This window comes from Contarinia nasturtii, unplaced genomic scaffold (genome assembly GCF_009176525.2).
Source record: "Contarinia nasturtii isolate CC-2019 unplaced genomic scaffold, AAFC_CNas_1.1 Cnas_scaffold_4311, whole genome shotgun sequence".
Classification (NCBI taxonomy): domain Eukaryota; kingdom Metazoa; phylum Arthropoda; class Insecta; order Diptera; family Cecidomyiidae; genus Contarinia; species Contarinia nasturtii.
The window spans coordinates 2,545,066-2,569,516 of NW_022201606.1; the positions used below are offsets into that span (position 1 = coordinate 2,545,066).

Genomic DNA, 24,451 nt, shown 5'->3' on the forward strand with positions numbered 1-24,451 from the left:
CGTGATTGAGAGCAATTTTCATTGGGGTCGAACGTGATGTAGAATGATATTTACCAAAGCTATAATCAATCAAATTGTGTGTCATTTAATTATTAACAAATTCTCACCACGTTGATGTAGGCTCGATATCACTGCAATTCAAAATTATTTGCTTTACTATTCTACTTGATGCAGATTGTCGAATATGGTTATGTCGTATTTTGTTAATTGTGTCACGTTTTAGCTGGCTGAATTTTCGAATAAATTGTCAACCATTTTATTTGTCAATGCAAGCGTTAATTTGTCTTGTTTGTTTTGTGTCAATTTCAGATGGACGCTTCGAATGTCGATTGAACGAAGTGAAGTTTGTGTCGCATACTACATGTGTAAAAAGGTGGCGAAAGGCATAAATTAGTCATGTTGCTGCAATCAGGTCAACATATGGGCGTCGATCACATATATCATGTGAACGATGCGTCGAAAATGCCGCCGCCGCCAACAATTCTCGCCGAGAATGAGGTGACTCGATATTTGGATTTAATTCAAGATACGCTAAAAGACGGTTGGACGGTACACGCGACAAAAGAAGGTCGTCTCTACTACTGCAAGTAAGTTTTTCGCATTTTTTTTTATTTCAAGTTTTGCTAGATATGCTATTTCATGTTATTCGGAAATTTTCGGTATATTCACACTCGCTGTATACGCTTTTACGCCTTGAACGTACGATGCCAATAAATTCATTCATAAACCGAGCTGAAACATAAACCTCTATACTCTATATATAAATAAATCGAGCGATATAGATTCAATGCTCGCTTCAAAAAGAATTTTCATTCGTAGGAAGTTTAATGAAATTGTTTTTTTCATTTGCACACATTTTTCAATTCAATTCGAGGCTAATCAAGAAAATATTGACATTGAATGTGATTTCCGTAAAATGGTTATTAAATTGTGTACAAATGCATAGAAGTGAAGTGATTCAATATGACTGTGTCGAAAGCTCGAAAGCAACGATGAATTTTCTTTGAATGTCATATATTTTTTCTCTCTCTCTTAATATCCTGTCGAACCAATCATTTCGTCAATCCTTTTACAGCCAATTTGCAATTCAATAAATTGAGTTTTTGTAATATTCGTTCCTTTTCAAGACATCGACATTTAAATATGGTTGATATTTTGGCGAAAACTATAAAAAAATAAACCAAGAGAATAAAAATTTTTTGACAATATTGGGAGAAGGAATTCTTAGGAATTCTTTGTGGCTTTCCTTTCATTGTTTGCATTCTGATGCAGTCAAGCATGAAATATGAAATTTTTGCATTCGACTCTGTTGACAGCCAGAAATTCGAGACAGAATTGCGATGTGGAAATGTTATTGTGGGAGGGAAAAGCCCTTTTTTGTTCGATGGCAATATGTTTATATCAAACGCATAGCACCATAAATTCCGTGCTGCCAAAGTGTTGACGATTCCATTTGGTTGAAATGTAACCAAGTTCAATGTAAAACATTTCAAGAATACTGCAGTCACCACTGAAACTCGACTGGGGAATTCAGATTTATGATTTATGCAGTACAGCCGCAGAATCATTCCCGTTCCGTTGAATACGAATTTTATTCTATCTGTTATTCCTGGAGCGATTTTTCGTAAATCGAATATTGTTACATTCTACGAATATAGTTCGATTTGCATAAGTATGTCTTACAATACATACTGTATATTTTCGTTCACGTTTAATAGTTTTTTGTTTGTTTGTTTGTTTTTGCTAACCCGAAATGAAAAATATTAGCAAAATCAAAACCACCGACGGCAACATTCTGTTCTACGTTTGTGTTGTATAAAAACTCTATGCAGCAGAGCCCATCGAAACTAATTCATGGCATATGTTGCTTTCCTATCCAACTTGCATATACCTATCGTACATGTGTGACCTTTGAATTTGGAAAGCAAATAGAATTCAATCCGCAGCCGATATTGGTGCTGTTCTCAATCGCGATGCGCAACACAATGAAAACACCGCTTCGAATTTTCTATTTACCTTTTGCGAAATCAGTCTGCTGGGAATTCGATTTCAGTTCATGAATTTCGTGACGTATACCGTATACACGCGATACAAGACATCACAAATTAGCTTCGTCTGTACCACCAATCTGTACTAATAGCAAATGGCTTGTTATCAATGCCAAAGGTTAATCGTTGATGTTGTGCAACATTCTACTGTATTTGAACAGTTCTTTGCTATGTTCCTTCTGCCTGACTGCTTTTTAACGGTATAAACTTGTGTACATGGCGTCACATGATACGGAAAAATAACAAATAATAACATACACACACGCACACCATCTATACCCTGTCTCAAAAGTTCAGAGAACATTTATTTCCGAATTATTCATGCACATTTTAAAGTAGTGCCCGAGCCAGAGCTGTATTGTTATGGAGAGAAAACGTTGCCTTTCCTTGTTTATTGTGAAGACTTTGTAAAGCACTGCCAACGTTCAGAACTTTATTTATTGCTACAAGTTTGCTCAATTTGATTCGCTATTTTATTGACATAAGTCATTTTCAACGACGTTTTTCTAGCTAACACTTTATTACGCTTTGACAGCATTTCAACTTTTTTCTTCGCATTGCAATCCCCTTGCAATTGATGCAATTGCAAAATCCAGAGCAAAAATTACTTGCTCACAGAAAAAAAAATGTTTGCATCAGCTTGAGGTTGATATCGCTTGGAATGACGGTGTAACTGCAGGCGAAAGAAAAAAAAGTGTACAATATGGTTTTGTTAAAAGTTAAATGCAATGAAACATATGCAGCAAGTGCTTCCCAGATGTAATGAAATCATGCAGGCAGTGCGTTTCAATCAATTCCATTTTTACTTTTGAACTAGCTCAAAGTTAGCGCACAATTGGCTCAACAATGAAATACATACGACAAAGTAATCAAGTGTCTTTTATGCGAGCAATTTAATTTGAAAGAATGTAAAATATTTGTTCGTTTCTCATGAAAATTATAAAATGTCAAGCATATTCTGTCAGTCATTGTTGTTGTTGCTGCTGCTGTTTTTGCCCTTTTCCCATTCCAATTAATGCGAGCAATTCCATTTCTCGCCACATGAACTTCAACATGTAATTACGCTCCAACATTTTCAATGAAATCATTTCGAATTTCAAGCAATTCTTTCACCATGCATTACTCCACTTCGGCACGACCATTGTTGGTAAAATAGTCTAGCGGCAAGTGTATGCATACAGCAAAAGTATCAAAATTCCAAACTCATTTTTGATGGAATTTCGTGCGAGAATTGTCTCTTTCATAAATGAGTTTAAATCTTAAATTTTCTCATGATAAATTTTCCACCAAAACAGATGACTCTCATTATTTTATCCATTATTTTGTGGAAAAATTCAACAGCGTTAAATTTGAAAGGATTTTTGATTTTGTTACACTCTCGGCGCATATCTTGTCTCTCGACAACATTTCCAAAATTAAGATATGTTCAAATGTATTCAGTAACATTCTGCATTCTCCTCGATTTGTATGTACATCAACTTTTATTTCCTTCAAACTGTAATGCTTTGTGACTTTCGTATCAATTTTCACTGTTCGAGCGAGACAAACGATGCCTTGACAAAAATACATTTTCATCAAATATCGTTACAAAGCAATGAAGTTAAATAAAGCGTGCACAACATTTGATGGTTTTTCAGACACCAAAATCGACAAATATATTGCCGAAACATGATATGAAGATAAACAGTGGACACTATTCTATGTGTCATTTCATTTTGGGTCACTTCATATTTTCAACTCGATTACAGCACTTTTAGCCGAATGATTTTGAAAATTTAGTGTATTTTTATGAGATGATATATCCATTTCTTCGAATCCTTCTGCTCTCCTTTTCATTTATTGAAGACGACATTCGGTTTTTGTACATACGACACACGAAGTCATTTCGTTACGCATCGTGAATGCGAAAAGATAACTCACGGGACACTAACGGATGTGTTTATCAAAACTAACTAAATAAAAGTCACAACAATGGTGGTAAATATTTTCTTTCAGAGAATCTCCTTCATCGACGTTTTCGTAGCACTGCACAAAGAATTTGAGAACACTCCATTTGGTTGGGGAATGCTCATCGATTGGAAAATCGACTATTCCTTTCTTGTACATTGAATTGTTTGGCCAAAGAATGCGTTGTCCATCATTCAAAGTGGTGTCGCTTGGATGATACTAGCGAACGGCGAAAACCATGTTAAAAGATGTAAGAATATATTGCACTGGTGAAAGCCGAACGACTTTTAAACCGAAAAATTGACCAGAAAAAAAGGAAGTAGATACAAAAATCATCCATTTCCTCGGGGAATGAAATCAAATATACTATCGTGACATTGTTTTCGGTTCGTTAGAAAGATATGTGCAATTTTCCTTATCCTTTCCATAATATCGTCAAGCGGATAAGTTGTAACTCACAGCTGAACAGATCGATAAAGCTTTATAGTCGTGTGCGTCAAACGTACAATCAACTGTGACAGACTCTCAGTTGCACAATCGATAAGAACAAAAGCGAATTTCAAATGAATTGAGCGAGAGAGAGAGAGAGCGAATGAACAAATCGAAACCACAAACCACAATCCATGGCAAAACTTTTATTTCTCATTGGATTATTTCGTTTCGTGACTGGAAAGACGAACGGTTTATTTCACATTTTTAATGTTCAACAAAAAAAAGTACGCGCCGTTTTTTTTTTGTTAAATTCTATATCGGCGAACAATGATGACGAATTGGGGGGAGTGAGCGTTGATAGGCAAACCAAAAAGTCATTGAAGTGTATTGAAACGTTTACACACGCACTCGTTCACTATCAACCATCATAAATTCGCTTGGCATGAGGTTAAAGGGGAAAACTGCCTTTCATCATGATGAAAAATATATATTTGGAAACACTTTTTTTCGAAAATTGAACTTTAGGTTAATGCGTTCTTGAAATAAATCCCAAAAATTTATGGACAACGTTATTCTCGGCTAAAACACATTTTGTAGTTACAATTTTTATTATTTTTTTTTTCAAGATCGACGTGAACCACTATAGGAAATGGAAAGGTGGTATATAAAATATTTTTTGTGCCATTTGTTTACCAAAAGTAATTAAAGAAGAAAAGATATCTGCTTTTAACGTGGCCATTGCATTGTAGTTAAAATTCTGTTTTAAGCCGAATATGGTTAGAATTATCCGGCGTGCACATTGAATTGATTGAAATTCTCAAATTTCCAATCGGATTACTTTCAATCTCTCACTCTCTTATTCTAATAGGATTATCTTGGTACCACAGTCTAGTGCGAATTTAATTGAATAAACGAAATAAAATCTCACTGTCAAGCAACGATATTCTCAGCGGTATTTTGCAATTTACTCTGCGGAGATGCTACGGACACCAACATATTTTAACGGAATTATTTTCAATCTTTTTTCACTCATTTTAGAATGTGCTTCTGAAAGGAGATTTTTTGTTTCGTTTTGTTTGAATAAAAGCGAGAAAAAGAGTTGTATTCTTCTATTTGGTGGACGAAAAAAAAGGTTTTAACATTGAAAATTTAGAAAGAACAAAAGTATTCATACAATTGTATAACAGTGTATGTATTGCTTGTTGAAACCAGGACAAAAAACATCCGAGAGGCGATGAAACATCAACAAAGAGTATCTATGTGTACAGACACTGGCGAGAAGTTCTCGTCGGGAACGAAAAAATGTCATTTTAACCGAAAAAGTGCCAGTTGGTTTTACAATTGAGTATTTTTCTTCCATTTTTTTCTCCGTCAATTGTTGTTAGCTGTAAATTACGTACAGTTTCTTTTTTTATTCATATCACAGAAAATTTGCTTCTGTTATCTCTTTGTCCACATTATGACTCTCTCACAGCCGTTTTATTTGCGCGAATTTTCCCCCACGACTGAATACAAATGACGCTAATGTTACTTGCTTTTTCTCTCTTCTCCTTTTCCCGTTGAACTTTCCACATATTTTCTGTTTCGTATGGTCTTCAACAAAGCAAACACTTAAGCCTAAATGGTTTAAAGTTCTTTTTCTCTCGTATGCACATATCTACGGTTGTGTTTTTTTCTTCCCCGGTGATGGAGTGACCGATTTTCTTTTCATGTCTCAAGCGACACAAGTGCCTTTTCCTCAAACATGAAAAAGATTATGTTCAAGCACAAAATAGCCTTTTTTTCATTTACACTTATATCGCGCTCTCAAAGTAAGCGCAACTGAAATTAAAAAGCGCAAAAAATAAAGTCCAATTATGTCAAGAGGAACAAAAATAGACAATTTTCCTCCAGATTGCAATGAAAAGAAAACAGGTCAACTGCTGCTCAATTTATGCCCGCTTTTTACAACACAAATATGAATATTGAAAATTTAAGTCAACTCGATTCCGTCGTGTTTGCGACGTTGGTTTTTTTGTTGTGTTCAATCCCACCGAATATAATACATCCCTTTTTATCGGTGAAGGTTCTTTTCTTTTACTCAGAAAATCCATCGTTTTTTTAAGCATATGTTATATACTTTGTTTTTATTTATGGAATGACGCAGATAGATTGTACGATATAATATGATGTATCACAATTTTGACACACCAATTTTTTTGCGTACAATTCAAAAGTCAAAACAAACGAAATCAAAACCATATATGATAAAAAAAAAAATCACAAAAAACGTAAAGGGTATAAATCCATTACAAACCATTGCACAAATGGGACCAAAGATGTGAATTGATTGACGAGGCAACAGTAATTCAATTGATCGTTTGGTTTCAATCGCATTATCGATTCGTCAAATGTGCGATGTTCAATCATTCGTATTTTTAAGTTCATGAGTAACTTGAAGGTAAAAATGCTACTGCCACTTTTGCTGAAGTTCACCATTCCGACGTACACCTCAGGCTGGATTCGAACACGGGGAGAAAAAAATATGGAAAAACAATCCAATAAAGACAGAAGAACTGTGCAAAAGTCAAGTTGATTACTTACATGTACGATTGTTATTGAAGTTGGAATCGCATATTTTTACGTTGAAAAGTTCGTATGCTGTTCGAGACTATTCTCAAGCCATAGAACGTGTTGCAAACATGAAAACAACAAAAAAAAACTTGGTTGATGAAAATGAAAAATTACATCAGAATTGTTTGATGACGTAAATTCTTGTTAATTTGCGCACACAAGGGTGTTTCTAAATTCATTTACAAATAAGTTCATGTTCTTCTAGGGAATATAAATGGCTGGCATTGAATACTGATTGTAATGAAATTCAGCAATGAATATTTAAAAAATGTTCTTGTTCGATGGCAGGAAGATGCATGTTGTAGATTTGGTTTCGTTTTGCTTTGATACAATGTGGTTTTTCCAATAAATTACAATAAATTTTTGAGTTCTTACAATCAACATGGAATTACCGTTACTTGTGATACGTTGCTGATATGTCAAACAGACACAAGGATGTAACATTGATTGTATTCAATGATGTGTAAAGCCCCAGAAATTCTTGCTTCTGGTTGAATATACAGAATTCGCATTATTATCAGAGTGAATGCTTTTGTCTTATTCGGTCCATTGAATCTATGCGTCGAAAAGTTTTCGGAATAGGATTCGTATGTAAATGTTTGCTATTTACTCCCATTCAGCATATAAATCGATATCACGCATAACAAATTACAGCTCAGTCTTTGCTTACAATATACAAACTTATCACAAACATATGCTTCATACCTTGGCATCTTACCTCTATCAATTGCCAACCAACGAACTGCCACTTTTTGCTCTTAAAATGTGCTCACCATATACTTGAGGTTTTTCAAATCGTTTTTCCGTTTCGTTCATCCCCAAGGAAGTTGTAGACAAAGCGACCATCGCGATTCAAACAAAAAAAAATAAAGAAACCAGCAAATTCCGGAAAACGAATGGTTTGCCATAAATTTTATGCTCGCACACGTCACAACAAAAATACCAAGATCCTTCACCACAACCAACAACAAGCAAACTCGCATCCGTCACTATAAAACGGTGGATTATTCACTGATAAAACATGGTTGAGAATCACACTCGGCGTTATTTTGAAGCACAATTATTAAAGAGCTGACTCTATTGATCTGCTCCGGGTATGGTTTTGAAGGGAACCGATTTTTTTTTTCTCTCTTGGCATTTTTCAAGGTTAAGCATTTTGTTCTCTTCTTCCGTCGTTTGCATTTTTCCCACCCCCGCAGCTACTCTCGTTTAATCGACATTTCTTTTGACCTGTAAAATCATTCGCTTTTTATTTGGCCTCGCTTTCAAACGTATTACTTTTTCTAAAAGGATTTACTTTGCGGTCATTAAACACAGAATACGATACTTTACCGACCAGCGGTTAGTTTGTTTTTCATCATCAGTTTATAGCTTTCGATAGCATTCACCCGTTTCACATCGTTTCGAGGTTGTATCGTTTGCTTTCTGTTAAATTTGACCGGGATAAAATAAATTGTGCAACGCTTTTTCTGCACTGTTGTCGATTTTCTGGATTGCATTTGAATTTATTTGAAAGGGATGAATGCAACTAAACCAACTCCAATTGCAAATTTCAAAATTGAAATTAGAAAATACATGCATTTATTTTTCGAATTTATGAGGAAAAAAGTCAATGACATTCATGTATGGTTGAATTAAACCGAATGCTGTAATGAAAGTCAAATGTCATGACACATGTTTTTCAATCGAAATTAAATATATTTATTCAAAAAAAAAGCGACATTTTTTGTTATATAAATGATTAAAGCAAGCTATTAATGCATATCATGATGTTTAAGCTTTGTATCCATTTAGCGTCAACAAGTATGTTATCAAATACACGTGATGTCATGATGCTTCAATATTTGTTGAAAATGTGTAGAAATTTTTCTCCTTGATTCGATTCCCATTAAATTTATTAAATTATATAAACAGTGAAATTTACTCATTTATTTATTTCATGGATGAAAAAAAATGTTCATTATTATGAAATCGAAAACATTGATTACCGTGATGTGAATACAGATAGAAATGTCATCCTTTTGTAAGCACTGTCACCGTCGTGCACAAAGTTTTTCAATTTATATTAATAAACAATCAGTAACTCAATGAAAAATTATGTTCAAGACGTGGTTGTTGTTCAACTTTTGTGAAATTCCATTTTCTTCCATCTTATCGTTTGCAATCATTTTCATACTTTTGTTTACACATTTATTTCGAATGGTTTTCTCATGTTCATTATTCGTGGGTATATGCAGTGAGCGCAAACATTTCCAACTGAGTTCTTACGAAACAGACTGAATCCATCACTCACCTGTTTTTCGCTCGTATATTTTCACATTAACAGAACATTTCAAATAATTTTCAGAGATGATAAAAGTGTATGATAAATAATCTAAAGCTAAACTGCACAATCCAAATAAATGAAGCCTATTTTCTTCAACAAAATTTATTACCGCCTGCCCACATTTACGCAAATATTTATTTATTTCGCATCAGTCGCAGTGGTGGTGCTTTCCTTTCGCTGCTGGATGCACTATGGAAATGACTGTTTATTATTGTACAGAACGAATATGCACCAAGCTGAGAATCGGTCGACGTGATCCACCGAGAAAATCTAGTTGCGAATGCATAAAATATACACGTAAAGTTTTTAAATAAAATTTACTCAAACGTAAATGACATTTCCGCTTACTACCGATACGGAATACAACATGGCATTTCATCGTTTCAGCAGCACATACAAAATGTGTATGCATTCTCTGTAGTCAGTGTTATGTTTGAAATTGAAAATTAAGTGGATGAAAGTAGTTCATAGTTCCACTCAATTTTGCACTAAATTATGCATACAAGCACTAAAATCGGTCGCAACAGACGAGTAGATCTGCGTTTGAATTTTACACGAATTTACCTTAAATAGAGTATGAAGAGACGTACAAATGGAAAGGATGGATTAAAGGAACAAGTGTGACATGAAGTGGAACGTATTTTGTATGCAGAAACGATGAACTTCTTTAAAATAAGATTTTCAATGTGCGAATGGATTTTCACAAGAAGAGCACCAGCACACAGTGCATGGCATTCACAATGAGTGACTATAAATGTCAACATCGACGTCGACATCAACAATTTCTCTCTTTATCCTTCTATCTCTCATTATTTTGGGAATTTATCACAAGTTCGCGTCTCGCAACATGACTATTTGTGATTTTTGATGATATTCGCTGTCACAATTCGGTCCATTTCCGCTGAATGTTGGCAAACATTTCATTCTTTTGTGAAAAATCATTGCCTTTGATCATAGCGCATTCTTAACAAAGTAGCCAGTCACTGATAAATGCTCACACTTTTTCAAACTTAAGTAATGACTGTTTTAAGTAAATCTGCAGAACTTTTTTGGCACTTGAAAATTATAATAATTATCATTGCATTAAAAATGTCTTCATTTTCATTACTTATTTTTACATCTGCCGACCAATGACGTCTTCTTTACTTTTCTCAATGAAAGATATCCGTATTAGTCGCAGAAAAACACTCTCAAACGGACAGAGGTCGTAAAATGAATTTAAAAATATCTTTGCCCATGTCTCGGTTGAAGCGAGTCGGTTCTGAATCAGTTCAAAAGATAAAGCGTGTTTGACTAGATATACAAACAGTTGAAAAATCATTTCATCAATACGATATGGTTTAATGACTCTTTTCAACTCTGAGTATTTGCAGAAAATATGAAATCATTACGTCAACAGTGAACTTGAAATGATTGGGATGATTTCAAAGTAAAGTGAATAAATAGATTTACTCTTCGAGAAGAAACAACATTATTAAGTTAATGAACTTTTGAGTTTTTGTAGCGCAAGTCACAGATTTAACGATTTGTGAATTGTTCACAAAATCGGGAAATACTAGAAGATGAAAAACGAATGGACGAAATAAAATTAAATCTCAGCGTTGAATACTCAGACGGCTTCTTTTGTTTGCAATAAATAAAGCATTTTCGTTTGAAAACACTGAAAATCAACTTAAAATAACATACTATTTCACCGAACGATAACCAAACTGTTCACTTCTTGTACAATGTTTGGCTCAACAATAAATCATCGTCCTTAAAAATCAACAGCTTAAGTAAACCGGAAATGTGAGTCATGTATTTGTGCAATGGCAGTTCAAAGAGAAATGGTCCTCGTTGTGCTTTCGATGAGTGCTTAAATTGAGTGGTCGTTCTACCTCCAAGCAGTGATTCAACGTAACATTGTTTTGTCTGGCTTTTATGCCGAAAAAGATAATCGGTGTTCAAATCATAATTTATCTTTGCGTCGAGCATATAGTTCAAACAACCATCCTGTTACACACACACAGAGAGAAGCACACGAGTGTTGATACTGCAAAGAAGGCATTTTATCTTTTCGATTTTTATCATCGTGTTTTATGTGCATATTTCACTATTTCTCAAGCAGTGTTTTGGCCCATTTTTTTTTGTTCTTGTTTATAAAATAACAAAACCCTTAAATAAGAAAAAAAATGTCTATCAAGCACAGACCGCATGATGATGTGCAACATAGTCTGTGATACACAATGCGGAAAATGACTCTAGTATGAATTTATGTTATACGTGCAATCGACATGGCATTCGTTTGTATGTATGAATTTGATTTCGGATGTTGGTGCTTTTTTTTTAAATAAAAGGCCGACAAGAAAATTCACTCGTATCTCTTTTATAACACAACAAAATGATGACATCATATTCTTTGCCAACCATACATTCGGCACTTTTATAGGCCATTTTATTTATTGTTTTTTTTTTTTGTTGTCGTTAAAGAATCTCGTATGAAATACGTTACGATAACCGTAGTTTCGGGCTTGCTTTCGGTGAGTGCGGTTTTTAGCTTATTTTATTTTTATAGCTCTCATCCATCAACATTATCGCTGTGCTATGAGAATCTAGCTACTAGCTTTACAGACAATACCAAGAAAATTGAAACCGAATGCATACATTTGAATGTGAAGTCCTTTGGTGTGCACATGGTAGAATACACTAAAATAGGGCAAAATGTCGTCTAAAACCGTCACTCAATAGATAAAACCCGCAACAATCCGACGTGCAGATGACTGATTGTTACACTGGCGTCACAATGCGAGTGAATTGAAAGCTTAGCACATGAGTGCACGCATCACATCCAATTGAGACTTTGGCGGCTCTAGTGCGATTAGCGGCATGTGCGTTCACTTCAACCTTGTCTATACAATTTTCTAGCATACACAGTCCTTATTATTATGTGTGGTTTATGTATGTGCGCTGCGACAGTTCGGCAAAATGTGAAAATATCAAGTGTAGCATGTGTGCAAAAATAAAGTAGAAATCATCCGTCAGACACTTGAAGTATTTTCCACAAGCCATTCGATTGTTTTGTATTCGTTTTTTTCTCAATTCATTCACATGCAGCCGCTCATTATGTTGATTTAGCATCGGTTTTCCATGTGTGCGCACATACAGGAAGATGAAAAACAATGGAATTTACCAGATGAGATTCGAAAAACAGTACAACTTTACAGAAAACTGGATTTTATTATGTCAAAGATTCTCGATGCCATTGTTAAACTGGAGACACAAAGTTGAAACGGTTCGACAGATACATACGGCAATGAAAACTCAGAAAATTAGAAAATTTTGCCGTAGATTTTGTCGTCTTCAATAAGATCAACATTGTTCTAGTGCAACATTGCTGAGAAACACATAACAACAATGACTTTAAGTATGCTTAATTAAACAAAACACACAATACGTTCATCCTGCTACTGTTCTTCATCTCGTTCTGATGATGCTGACATTCTTTCACATATTTTTTTACAGCATCTCATTTCGCAGCTCGCTCTCGGCTATGTACTTTACGTGTATGCGTAGAGCGCTGACATAATGGTGATGAAAATGTATTTCACTTGAATTTCATTCTACGTTTTTATTCACGTCATTTCTTGAGCATTACGAACATTACAGACAGTTGCATCATTTTAGAATACTTGTGACGCGATAATTTACAATCAGTGTACCAGGGATTGTGTTTTAAAAATGATAAATGCTTGTGATAAAATTACATGCGAAATAAAAACAACAGAGTTCAGATTCTGTACAATCATAAAAAAAAGGGGGGGGGGGGGGGGGTTGTAAACATTTCGTGGTAACCAGCTTTTTTTTGTACATGTTCGCCAAAATTCAATTTGATTAATGGAAAGTACACCGTTGTACGAGGAATGAAGAATCGCATATTCAAGCAAGAAAAAAAATCAAATAAAATGCTCGTTACACGCTTAAACTATACGCTTGTATGTACAACATCCATTTCCTCTTTCATCAAAATCCCAAATTAAAAGCTTCTCACCGTTTCACTCAAACAAAAGTTCTCAGCATCCATTCAATTAAGAGAAAAACAAAAGTTACGCCCGCATGGTGTATTTCTTTAATTCACAAACACTATCGTTTTATCTAACTGTGCGATTAATTATTTACATTAACAATTGAATGGGTTTCGTGTTTGTTTTATCAGATTAAAAGCCCGAACCATGCACGTCTCCTATTCGAGCTGATTGTGTGCATAATGGCTTTCGTATGGAATTGACTTGTTTTATTAATTGACTGTCGGTGTTTCCATTCACTTTCACTTCATTGATTTGACCATATAGACAAGTCGTAGGTAAACATCGATGGCTGCCATAGTCACGTACAATCCAGCCACTCTTAGCATTGACGTTTTGGGATTTAAACGATTGACGCTTTTTGGTTGATCCAATTTGCATTTTATCGCCCATCTTAGCCACTGTATATCCGCGAAAAGAGTTAGATGATAATGACTTGTTTTCCATAACAAAGTTAACAAAAAGTAAAGCTGATTTTGGTTTGTAGCTACGGTCACTTGAACAAATTGGAGTGGCATTTATGAACCAATTAACCTGATTAAATGAAGTCTGCGCCATAAATTCAATACAAACACAATTGGTGGAAGCCATTCTAAATTATGACCGGATTAAATGTCTCAAGGAATACTTAAGAATGGATCCACTGCGGGAGCAGATGCTGAATTTTATTGGAAATTCAACCATTTTCCCCGATTTTTGGTTTACCAATTTACGGCGAATGAAAGCGATTTCAATAAAAAAAATGTGCTATGAATGTGCCACACATACTTGCACACACACACAATTAACACCGTTGTGCCAGACTCTGTATCTACTTCGATGTTTCTGAGTGGAAAACCAATTTTACCGGCTTCAATAAAATGCTCGTGTGAAATTCATAACATTGTTTTCAATTTTCTGCTTCTGATGCATCGTCAAGCATATCTTTCCACAAAGAAGAAAAGAAACGGAGACAGAAAAACAGTACAAAACAAGCAAGTGGATTTTGCTGTGAAGAGTGAAATTTCGCACACAGAAACTAAGGGAAAAAAGGTGTCAAACTACAAGTAGAACAGAGAATCAGAAAGGAATTGCCATTTGTTATCGAATAGTAACTTCGAAATGTTCGAAGCAAACTAACAAACAGTATGTGTATTAATTTAGAGATATATCGAATTGCACAAAAGAATCGCGCGAAAATGTACAACACGTACGTATAACACTGGCAAACTGACGACAGTTACTTTCTGCCCAATAACGGAAAGTAAGCAAGCAACAACAACAACAGCTGAGTGTACAGAGTTTCTTTTAAAAAATAAATACTTTTGTCTTGTTAACATGAATTTTACATTTTGTTCTTACAAACTGACGAAAGAAGAATGAGGCAACAGAAAAGAATTGGCAAAAGAGTGAAGAGAAAACGACATCAACTTGAGGACGATAGAAAGCAGAAAAGTGAAGAAGATAATAAAAGGGAGAAATTTTATCACGTCCATCGTCATATTCGCTCACATTTATGTGTTTCGCTTTGCGATGTGCATTTCACTTGGTTAAACTCAAAGATTGTCAAGTTACGGCAACAAAAGATGGCACACATTTTTTTATATTGAAGAAACAAATACAGAAGAGCCATCAAGAGATATAGAATTGGGATAGAAATGAGGAAGACAAGAAAAGAAAAAATGTCAACGCAAATAGGTACAGTCGAAATGCAATTTTATCCCGCCAATAATAAGCGTGTACAGCATTCTTTTCAATTTTTCTGCGCGAACATACAAACATACAAAGACATTTGATGTCAAAGTATATCTGTTTTAATGGCAATTTCGGGTGGTTTTCATCACATTTGGCCCCGCATGATGTTACATTTCACAAATCTTCTCTTGATTCCATTGGATTGTCAACATCCATTCGACGACTTTTGGCAGGATTATCAAAGCGCATTGACTTATAAATTTTGAATTCAGTGTACCAACAGCTGAAGCATCATGTACGCAATGAAAGAGCAACAAAGCGTAATTCGTTTGAGATACACAAGCAAGTCAATGTAAGGATCATAATGTGTTTTATGATCCGTTTTAGTGCTTGTTCGCAATAAATTTTATTTTATCGCATTTTTTGCATAGCATAGCATAAATGTCGTTTAGCTACGCGATGCACGACCGTGCTCATTGTATCATTTATCGCGAATAAAATGTCACTGGAAAATGTGCAAAAATAATGAATTTTATATCAGAATGGAATTAATTAAAATTAATGGCAATTATGAGCACATTTGTTCTAGTGCAAACCTTGACATTGGCATAATGTGTTGCTCAGATTTGCAGCATCTACAAATGTGACCTTGAAAAAACTAGTTTTCTCTTGGTACAACAAACTATCTGCAACGGTAGAAACGTGCGCGCACAACATACACTTATCTGCACATCTTTGCACCGAATGTTATGTGTAGCGTACATGGTTTTGGCCATAATAAATCTTGAAATGTAATATCGTTTCATTCAACAGATATATTAATAACGAAAAATTTGTAGCGAAAGTCATCGTATTAAGACGTTGACTTATGTATTCACGCTAACATTTAATTTCAACGGATCATCCTGTCTCCACCCGATGAAAGTTTTGATTTAATCCGAGAATGTTTGTATTTGTTTGCTATTAAATGAGTGTTCCATCGAATGCGCATTTCTTGCCAGCTCAGCTTTTGCTTGGTTCCGTAATTAAAACTTGATGATTGCCAATTGCCTCGCTTCCACATTTAATACGTGTTGGACTCTTTTTTTTTGCGTCAAAAAAACTTTTAATCATCCCTTTCTCTATTTTTTTACTTTTTCTCGATTGTGTTTGTATGGAAAATGTGCTGATCTTTTGTTGGAACAACGAAATTAATTAGGATTTTGTTCGATATCACAAGCTCATGGTAAATGCTGATTTATGTTTAGATATGGGATTTATTTAGATTAAAATTCTCCTTAAATGTACAAGTTTTTTTCATTTTTGCTTCAAGCTCATGGTTTTATCATGTTTCAACGAAATTCCATTGGTATTTTTAATGAGAGTTTTATGAATGTTACAACGATGAAGTAGTATATAAATGACAGAATTCAACTATATACATAATATAAAAGCACATTTATAGACAACGGAACAAATTTTAATTCTCCCTCTTTCGGATTTTGATAGATATTAAATTGCACTTAATTACATTATTTTTCCGTTTTTGGTGCAAACAACAAATACATTGATTTACGAAAGTTTTCCTACATAAAATGTACACTCACATACACATTATTGCGGTAGTGATTATTTACAGCCCTCCCGTGTTCACTGCTTAATACATCCGCGCCATATTCTACTATTCACTTTAAATTTTACATCAGCACAAGCAAAAATAACCGAACACATTTACATACAATGCAAAGTGGTCAAAAATCATACGAAATGATTTTCGTCAATTTCATCGCTTCAAATATTCATAATGGAAATGTTTTTGCTCTTTCCACTGGGAGTAACGGAAAAAGTTTGTGTGTTTGTGTGAAAACAGTTCCATGTTATCCTAGGGGGTAGACATGATTCATTTGATTCACTGTGATTCAACAGATTCACATTGTTTAGATGACATTTGAAATGTCACTTATGTGTCATGAAAGAAATATTTATTGATAAATTAAAATTATTTGTCTTCGAAAAAATGATTTCTTGACGTTTTTTTAAATGTATTAACTCATTTTTTTTTATCTATTTCGTGTTTTTCTAGTAAATTCCAAATAAAATCAACAATAATATTTAGAATTTGTTGAACGATCATGTTAGTAAAACCAAAAGTGATGCTTATTTGACATTTGAATGATTCATTTGATTCACTGTGATTCACATGATTCAAAGTTTTATAATTCGTGTCTACCCCCTTGATGTTATCACCCCGACAATTCAACCATGCCAAACTGTGAATAGAATATTTGCGAACCATCTATATATATATTGTGGCAGCCACATGCACTCGTTGTTCGTCATGTACAGATTTTGGGTAATTTTGCATTTCCTTCATGTTCGTGCATACCAACAGCGCACCATTATTACGAATGGGTACAAACGTGGCAATATGTAAAAAACAATGAAAACCAACACCGAAATTGAATTACTTTCTGGAAATTAGTGCCTATAACGATGGTGCAATTTCATTTAAAATAGTGTTCAGCATCTAACAAATGTATGCAGTTTCGGCACAATGGCTTTAAGTTATTTTACTTGGACTTTTAATTGCAGTTTATCTGTTTTCAAATTCCCCAGACACACCGGCAAAATGCGGTCGGACATTTTATTTGAATGCAATTTTGTTGCAAACAATAATTCATCACGCCGACTCGAAGGATACAACATTATTTTAACCAAATTGTATACATAAATTAGGCGACAACCCAAACATTTCATCGGCAGGATTGCAGCATGATGTTTTGAGCACGAATCAACCAAAGAAATTATATTCAAATAAAATTTATGGAAAAAAAAGAAACACAAATATCACAACAAAACAATGGTGTGATTTGTGAGGACGTTGAACTTGAAGCTGACTCCATTGGTTGTCACGATTTGCCTACAATTTCTTTTATTTTAAATAAATAGCCAATTTAGGACGCGCCACTGTTACATTTGGCCTTTTGTATTTACATGCATTTCATTTGGAAAATGTCATTCAGCTTTCTTCCTTCGATCACAAAAATCCTAGCAAAAATCCATAGAATTTAATATTTGAAAACTAATATATAAAGAATTCCGCGCAAAATATTCGGTAATAAATTATGATATATCATAAATTCAAAATAAGGCAAGTTATAATCGTTTTACACACGGGAAAACTACATGAATTTTTGGTGAAACTATTTTTTTTCAAAATCCAAAAAACTGTGTCGGAACCATGTTTTTCTCCATATGATTTCAAGTATTTTTGTGTGTGTTATAGGTGATTTATAAATCACTTGTCTCGAAAATCAATATAAGTTTTCCGTGTGTGTAGAAATCGCATAATAGATGTTGAACGGAAGAATGTCTAATATTAACGAATCAGCCAGTATGAACGTTGAACCAGCCCAGCCATCGTTCAATTTTCTATATGATATTGGAATACGGTGCTTGTAAATGCCGCTTCCCTCTTAAATAGAAGAGTGTGCATGGAATATGAATTCCACCCAAAACAAAAGGCATTGTTAAACTTCTATTGAATTGAAGTGCTGTTGAACTGAATAGAATATTGTACTCTTAATCCATTAATGCGGTATATCGGGACACCTTCTGTTCTTATCTTCACTGCGCATTTCGCTTTGTATCATTATTTTTTTTTGCATTTCACACAGAATGTGTGGCGTCAGCAATGACGATATCATTTTAAGGCACAATGACGAACACATACTCGCTATTTCAAACTTAAATAATGCGTTGAATATGATAAAACTTGCTCCAATATCTTGGCCATTTTGCAATTGAAATTGAGAAAGAGAGAAAAAAACTTTGCAAACTATTTGCATGTCCAATAAAATCAACATATGACGGGTTCCTTTTGACGTATATCCGAATGTCTGCGAAAAATGATTCGATCCAAGACAAACTTTCCAACAAAACTTAATCGGGCATGCAGTTTGAAAGAAGCAAAAAAAAAAAGACGACTGAATTTTCTGCATATTTAATTAATTTTCCAACTGAATTGGCTCGAAGTTTTCCCTAGCTTGAAGTATATAGAGAAAATATCATTTCCCATTGATTGATTCGATCTATCGATTAAAGAATAACATTGAAAGCAATCGAATATATTCATTTGAAATGAATCGCAATGGGAAAATGCATGCGAATTGCATCTTAAATCAAACGGTATGAAGTGCAGACGATAACATCGATTTGTAAATTGGAATGGGATTCATTGATTTGGAGCAGTGGTAGCGTAATGCGATTACGTGTCCATTTCAAGTATATTAAAAGCATAACATGTACCCTGGCATGTACCCGTTGAACGGTTCAAGATTTTTCTTCGCGACTACATATTGTGGATATGTGCGCTTATTGAAACTGACTGTGCTATTATGAATCGATGAAACGACAACCGCATCAAATTGAAACGTCATTTAGAGTTTATGATGAAAATGTCGATAAATTACGCTAAGTGGAGTTGGAATATCATATACTCGTTTCGTTGCTTCTTTTTTTCTGCGTGAAAAAATCGCAGCATATATGTGCAAGCGTATCATATGCGCACAAGCTATCGCATCTTCGCTGTCCATTGCTGTATATGTGTGTGTGTGTGTGTGCTTAGACAGTAATTGTTCCGCTTTTCGACATCATTGACGTTCATCGATTTCTTTATGGTTCTTTGTTATTTGTGACGTATGAAACGGAGCAGTCATTTCATATGTGGAGTGGAGATCATATATCGCAATGTATGTTCTTACAATGTATTGCACACTCAAATCAAATGCGACTGCTGCCAAGCAGAAGCGGTGTCTTCATGCGCTCGCACAAATGCAATGCCATTAATATATGCTATCTTGTCGGGCATATCGTGAGCATGGCGTACATGTTTGCTATCTTTTTTAAAACATTGTTATGCAATTAATTTATGAGCATCGTTGCTGAATACTTGCCACTGCGGTTTATCTTGACGTTAAGTCCTGCTCTTTTGAGTTCGGATTAGAGCTGTCGCTTCAATGCAATTACTGTTAAAAAGCAAACGATGTGAAGACAAGCGAATCTGAAATGCTGGAAAGTGTCTTGTTTGGAATGGAACATGAGCAGCTTGTCAATGACCTTTCACGTTCTCAGAAAATTTCATTTATCAATTCACGTCGTTCCATCTCACTCAAAACTTGAACATCAAAAAAAAAAATCGGTTCGAATGTTGTTTAACATTGTATAAATTGAATATCGACCGATACATATCTACAATACCTAGACATTGAATTTCGAGCATAGCTCATACATACAGCAAATGCACACACTTATATGGACACAGAGTGCAATTGCAAACTTGCAACAATACAAGTTCACTAATTGCGTACACGACCGTGCCATGGTTTGCACGATAAAATTGCATACAAATCATGTACATAAGTAACGTTCCATTCGAACGCTTAGGTTTGTGTTTAACTTACATGAGCACAAACGATTTCTCTACTTCATTAAAATCTGATTCACAGTTCGAATGTGTTCATTTTTCCAAATCATATCAAAGTGTATGCAAATCAAATGCTTTTCAATGTGTGCTTCTGTGTATGTTTCTTGTTTTCAAATGGTATTATCTGTGAATTAGCCAAGTTGCCCATGCTCACATTGTTCGTTGAGCACAAAATACAAATAGAAATGTTTCGTGATAAACAATAAGTTCACTTTTTTCATAATACATGACCACATAGTGCTCGCATTCGTAACATCTAGCTTTCAACACAAATACAAAATAAATCTTTGATGTATGGTGATCGATGACCAACAGCAAAACAATCATCACTCAAATACCACATTCAATATTAAATGCAATGACCAACTTAAAGATCCCTTAGATTGACGAGGTAATTGGAAATCGAATAATTAAATACATTTTGATAATTGAATGCATCAGTTCCGTTTAATCGGTTCAACATTTGGTTCGTTATTGTGCACATACGTTGATATCCATAATTAGGTGTTCGAATCAGTTTGGTTTCAATAAACAAACCACAATTGGATAGAATTCATCCAAAGCAGAGATAGAATTCACTTTCGAATCTCTTGCATGCCACAATATTATTCGCTGAACTTGTCAGTGATGACTCGATAAACAAAAACTATACATGTATAGATATCGTTGAATTTTGGTGAAACGAATATTGAATGCCAACTGAATCTGTTTTCAATTTTAATAAAGTCAAAACCAAATAATGAATTTGCATTCAATTCTGTCGAAATATCGAGCATCAGCTATCAAGTGAAATCCAATCGCTTTGACTTCGACTCATTGGCTTTCTACAAAAGAAAACTTTCGCCGGTTGTTCTTGAGCGTTTATCAAATGTACCAAATCAATGCGAATACCCCAAAGAATTATAGTGCAAAATGGAAACTATAAATTTGAATGTGGAACACACTTCATTCGCACAAAATAGATTCTTTTTTTGTTTCTTCTTTGGAATATAAAGCAGAAGCAAATGCCAGTTGGTGGAGCGTCACACCTAAATGACAAACCGGTTGATAAAGTGTAGAAGATAAGATACGGTAAGCCACTTAAATGGTTTCGAAATACGTGATAATCCTTTTTCACTCCTTTTGAGGTAAAAAGCGCATAGCATTGCTGCTAAAATCAAAGTGTTTTCATAAGTGCTCTCTTTAGCTCTTTTGAATGGAAAATGCCACTGATAAAAAGTTCACAAAGAGTGAAAAACACCGATATTGCAGATTACAAATTAGACGAGAGTACGTGCGCATGGCTATGGACTGGAAAAGACGCTCTTGCTGATTTAAAAGTACTGATTGGAAGAACTTTTTCTACCAACGCTCAAAGATCAAAGCACCAACAAACTTTGCATCGTCGAAAAAAAAACGCTGTATCAATAACCACGATAATACGGTACAAAGGTCGATTTGAACTTTTCATGCCGCATACATATAAATATCATCCGTTCACCCAAACCCTAGGTCGTATATTAATAAGCATAACATTTCCTTTTGCATTCGAAGTCGGATGCTTTCTCTTCTGTGTGCAACTGCAATGCTCATTTATAATTTCATGAAAGAGTTTTAAGAGCAATGTTTAGCTAACAATCTGCATTTGATTGTGTGCACATTCCAATTTGCGTTGTCCATTTATTTTTTCATCATCTTTATCGGGGCATGCCACAAAAAATTCGAATATGATTTCAATGGTGAAAAAAACAAGTTCGTTAGTTCACCCATGCACCTTGGAAGAGATAACACTTTGTTCATTTATTGTTTTTATTGTAACGAAGCAAAATCGGAAGTCAACAGCAAAATTGATTAATCTCTTTTTTCTTCTTCATATTTTGGCTTCACACTGCAGTGAAATTGTACCGGTATTTCGTTTTCGATTCGTTTTAGTGACTGCAATTGACACAAATGATATAAATCTTAGTCGTTTGTATTACTTTTTATTGCGGTGCGATAACTATTTGAACATAGTAATATACAGGCATATCTGGAAAGATTTAGCAACAGTCATCGTTAATTGATTTTGTATTTCTTTAGCAATTCTTAAGTTGTCGACCAAACTCCATCCAACTGGAATCTATTGCACCTTCAACGATTTTGTCGTATAGAACTTTTTCGTCATCAATAATGATCAGCAAGTTGCTCAAAAATCGAGACGATAAAAAAAACTGAACAAAACATTTACTCTGAAGGCTCTATTTTCTAGGACACGATTTGCGCACGATTGTAATCGTGTACGATTTTTTCAAATCGCCAACCGATCTTTCATGATCGGGAACGTTTCATCTAACGCTTTTCAGATATACGTAGACGATCATAAGAAAATCGTGGACGATTGGAATCGTACACGATTACAATCGTGTGCTTAGCAAATAAGGCCTTGAGCATGACTCTGAGGGTTTGAGGCAGATGCATCCGTCCGGTCTTTTAGTGTTGTTTGGTGACTTTTTCAAACTTCTTGGCAATAGTTCAATACTAATAAATTGTGAGAATGTCTTGAATAGAATGGAGCAACATAACCGACATTGACACCCATATGCGTAGAAGCAAAAGGAATTCATAATACTTTTGTATGGCTAACGAGATGTTTTGAAGCAGAAAATGGTTGGAAAAACTGTTTGCTTATCGCTCTTTTTTTGTGTGACGCGAATCATTTTCAAAAGGCAATTTGTTCAAAGACCGTAACAAGAGCATGCGATAAAAGACATTCCAAAGTGCGTTCATAGTTAGTTCCGTTTCTGTACAAAACGAGCGTATTCACACTGACCGAATCCATTAAATTTGACATAATGAGTTGAAGGAAACCCTTTTTTCCGTATATTCCATTTGGACGACCAACGAATAAGTCGAAATTTGAGTGTAAAGCACATTATATTGTCAAAACGATGCAAGGTGCTCTCTTTGCAATCAGTTTTTGTACTTCGTCAGTGCTAGACATTATTTAGATGTCGTTTTGCGATTCGGTACACTTTGAAAAGTTATTCGAGTAATTTCATTTGGTGCTAAAGCTTCATTTCACTCCTCGTATTTGGTACTTCAACTTTTACTCAGCGCCAAAAAAAAAAAAAAAATGACACGAAGAAGTTAACAAGGAGGGAAAAAACTCAATGTAATATCAATATATCTTTATTACGGACGCAATGGCGAAAAAGTACACTGCATACGGCAAAAACTTTACGTCCAGGTTTGTACAAGCGCAAAATTACCGAATCACACCAACAATGTTGTACAGCGACCGAAAAGTTTCGCCACTGCCAATGAATTGAGAGTTACATGGACAAATTCAGTAAGCATAAAACTCAATTTGATTTTGGTTTTTGGTTTGCCATATTCTCTATTCTCGGTATCTATACCGATGATTACGATGATAGTTTTATGTGCGTCAGGCTTTGCACTAGAATATACACATTTTCATGCCCATACATCCATGGCCGAAGTCATGTATGAGCATTTGTTATGAGTTGTGTGTTTATTTTCTCATGGTCGATGTTATCGCATGTGATATCCTTTTGGCTTCGGCTAATGCAACACATTTGCTGGGGATTCGGAACACCATTCGCAAGATCTTTTGCGGCAGATATGCGCATTTATTGTGTTGAGTAGACTGAATGCTTTTTCGCTTTTGCCCAATTTATGTTTGTTTAACAAACACTATAAATAGATATTTGCTTAACTTTTACTCTGTTTTCTGAACATCTTTTCCCCTTCATTTGTTTATACAACGGTTTTTGGAGTCTACTAACTGAATTCGTATGATATGAATTCAAACGCCAATTTCATAGTCTCGATTGTTACATTCAAGATTTAACTTAACTAAAATAATCTCGACTGGGGATTACTCAACCGTTTCACTTATTCCATAGAT

The 24,451-nt window shown here is 34.7% G+C and overlaps 1 protein-coding gene across 2 annotated transcripts in view; it reads left to right on the top strand.

Moving 5' to 3' along the window:
• LOC116350620 overlaps positions 1 to 24,451 on the top strand; it is a 92,496-nt gene that overhangs the window by 43,355 nt on the left and 24,690 nt on the right. For both annotated transcript variants that reach the window (XM_031782467.1, XM_031782468.1), the window contains exon 2: positions 310 to 587. In XM_031782467.1, the coding sequence (XP_031638327.1) occupies positions 397 to 587 (191 nt within the window). In that variant the 5' untranslated portion in view covers positions 310 to 396. The remainder of the gene's footprint in view (positions 1 to 309; positions 588 to 24,451) is intronic.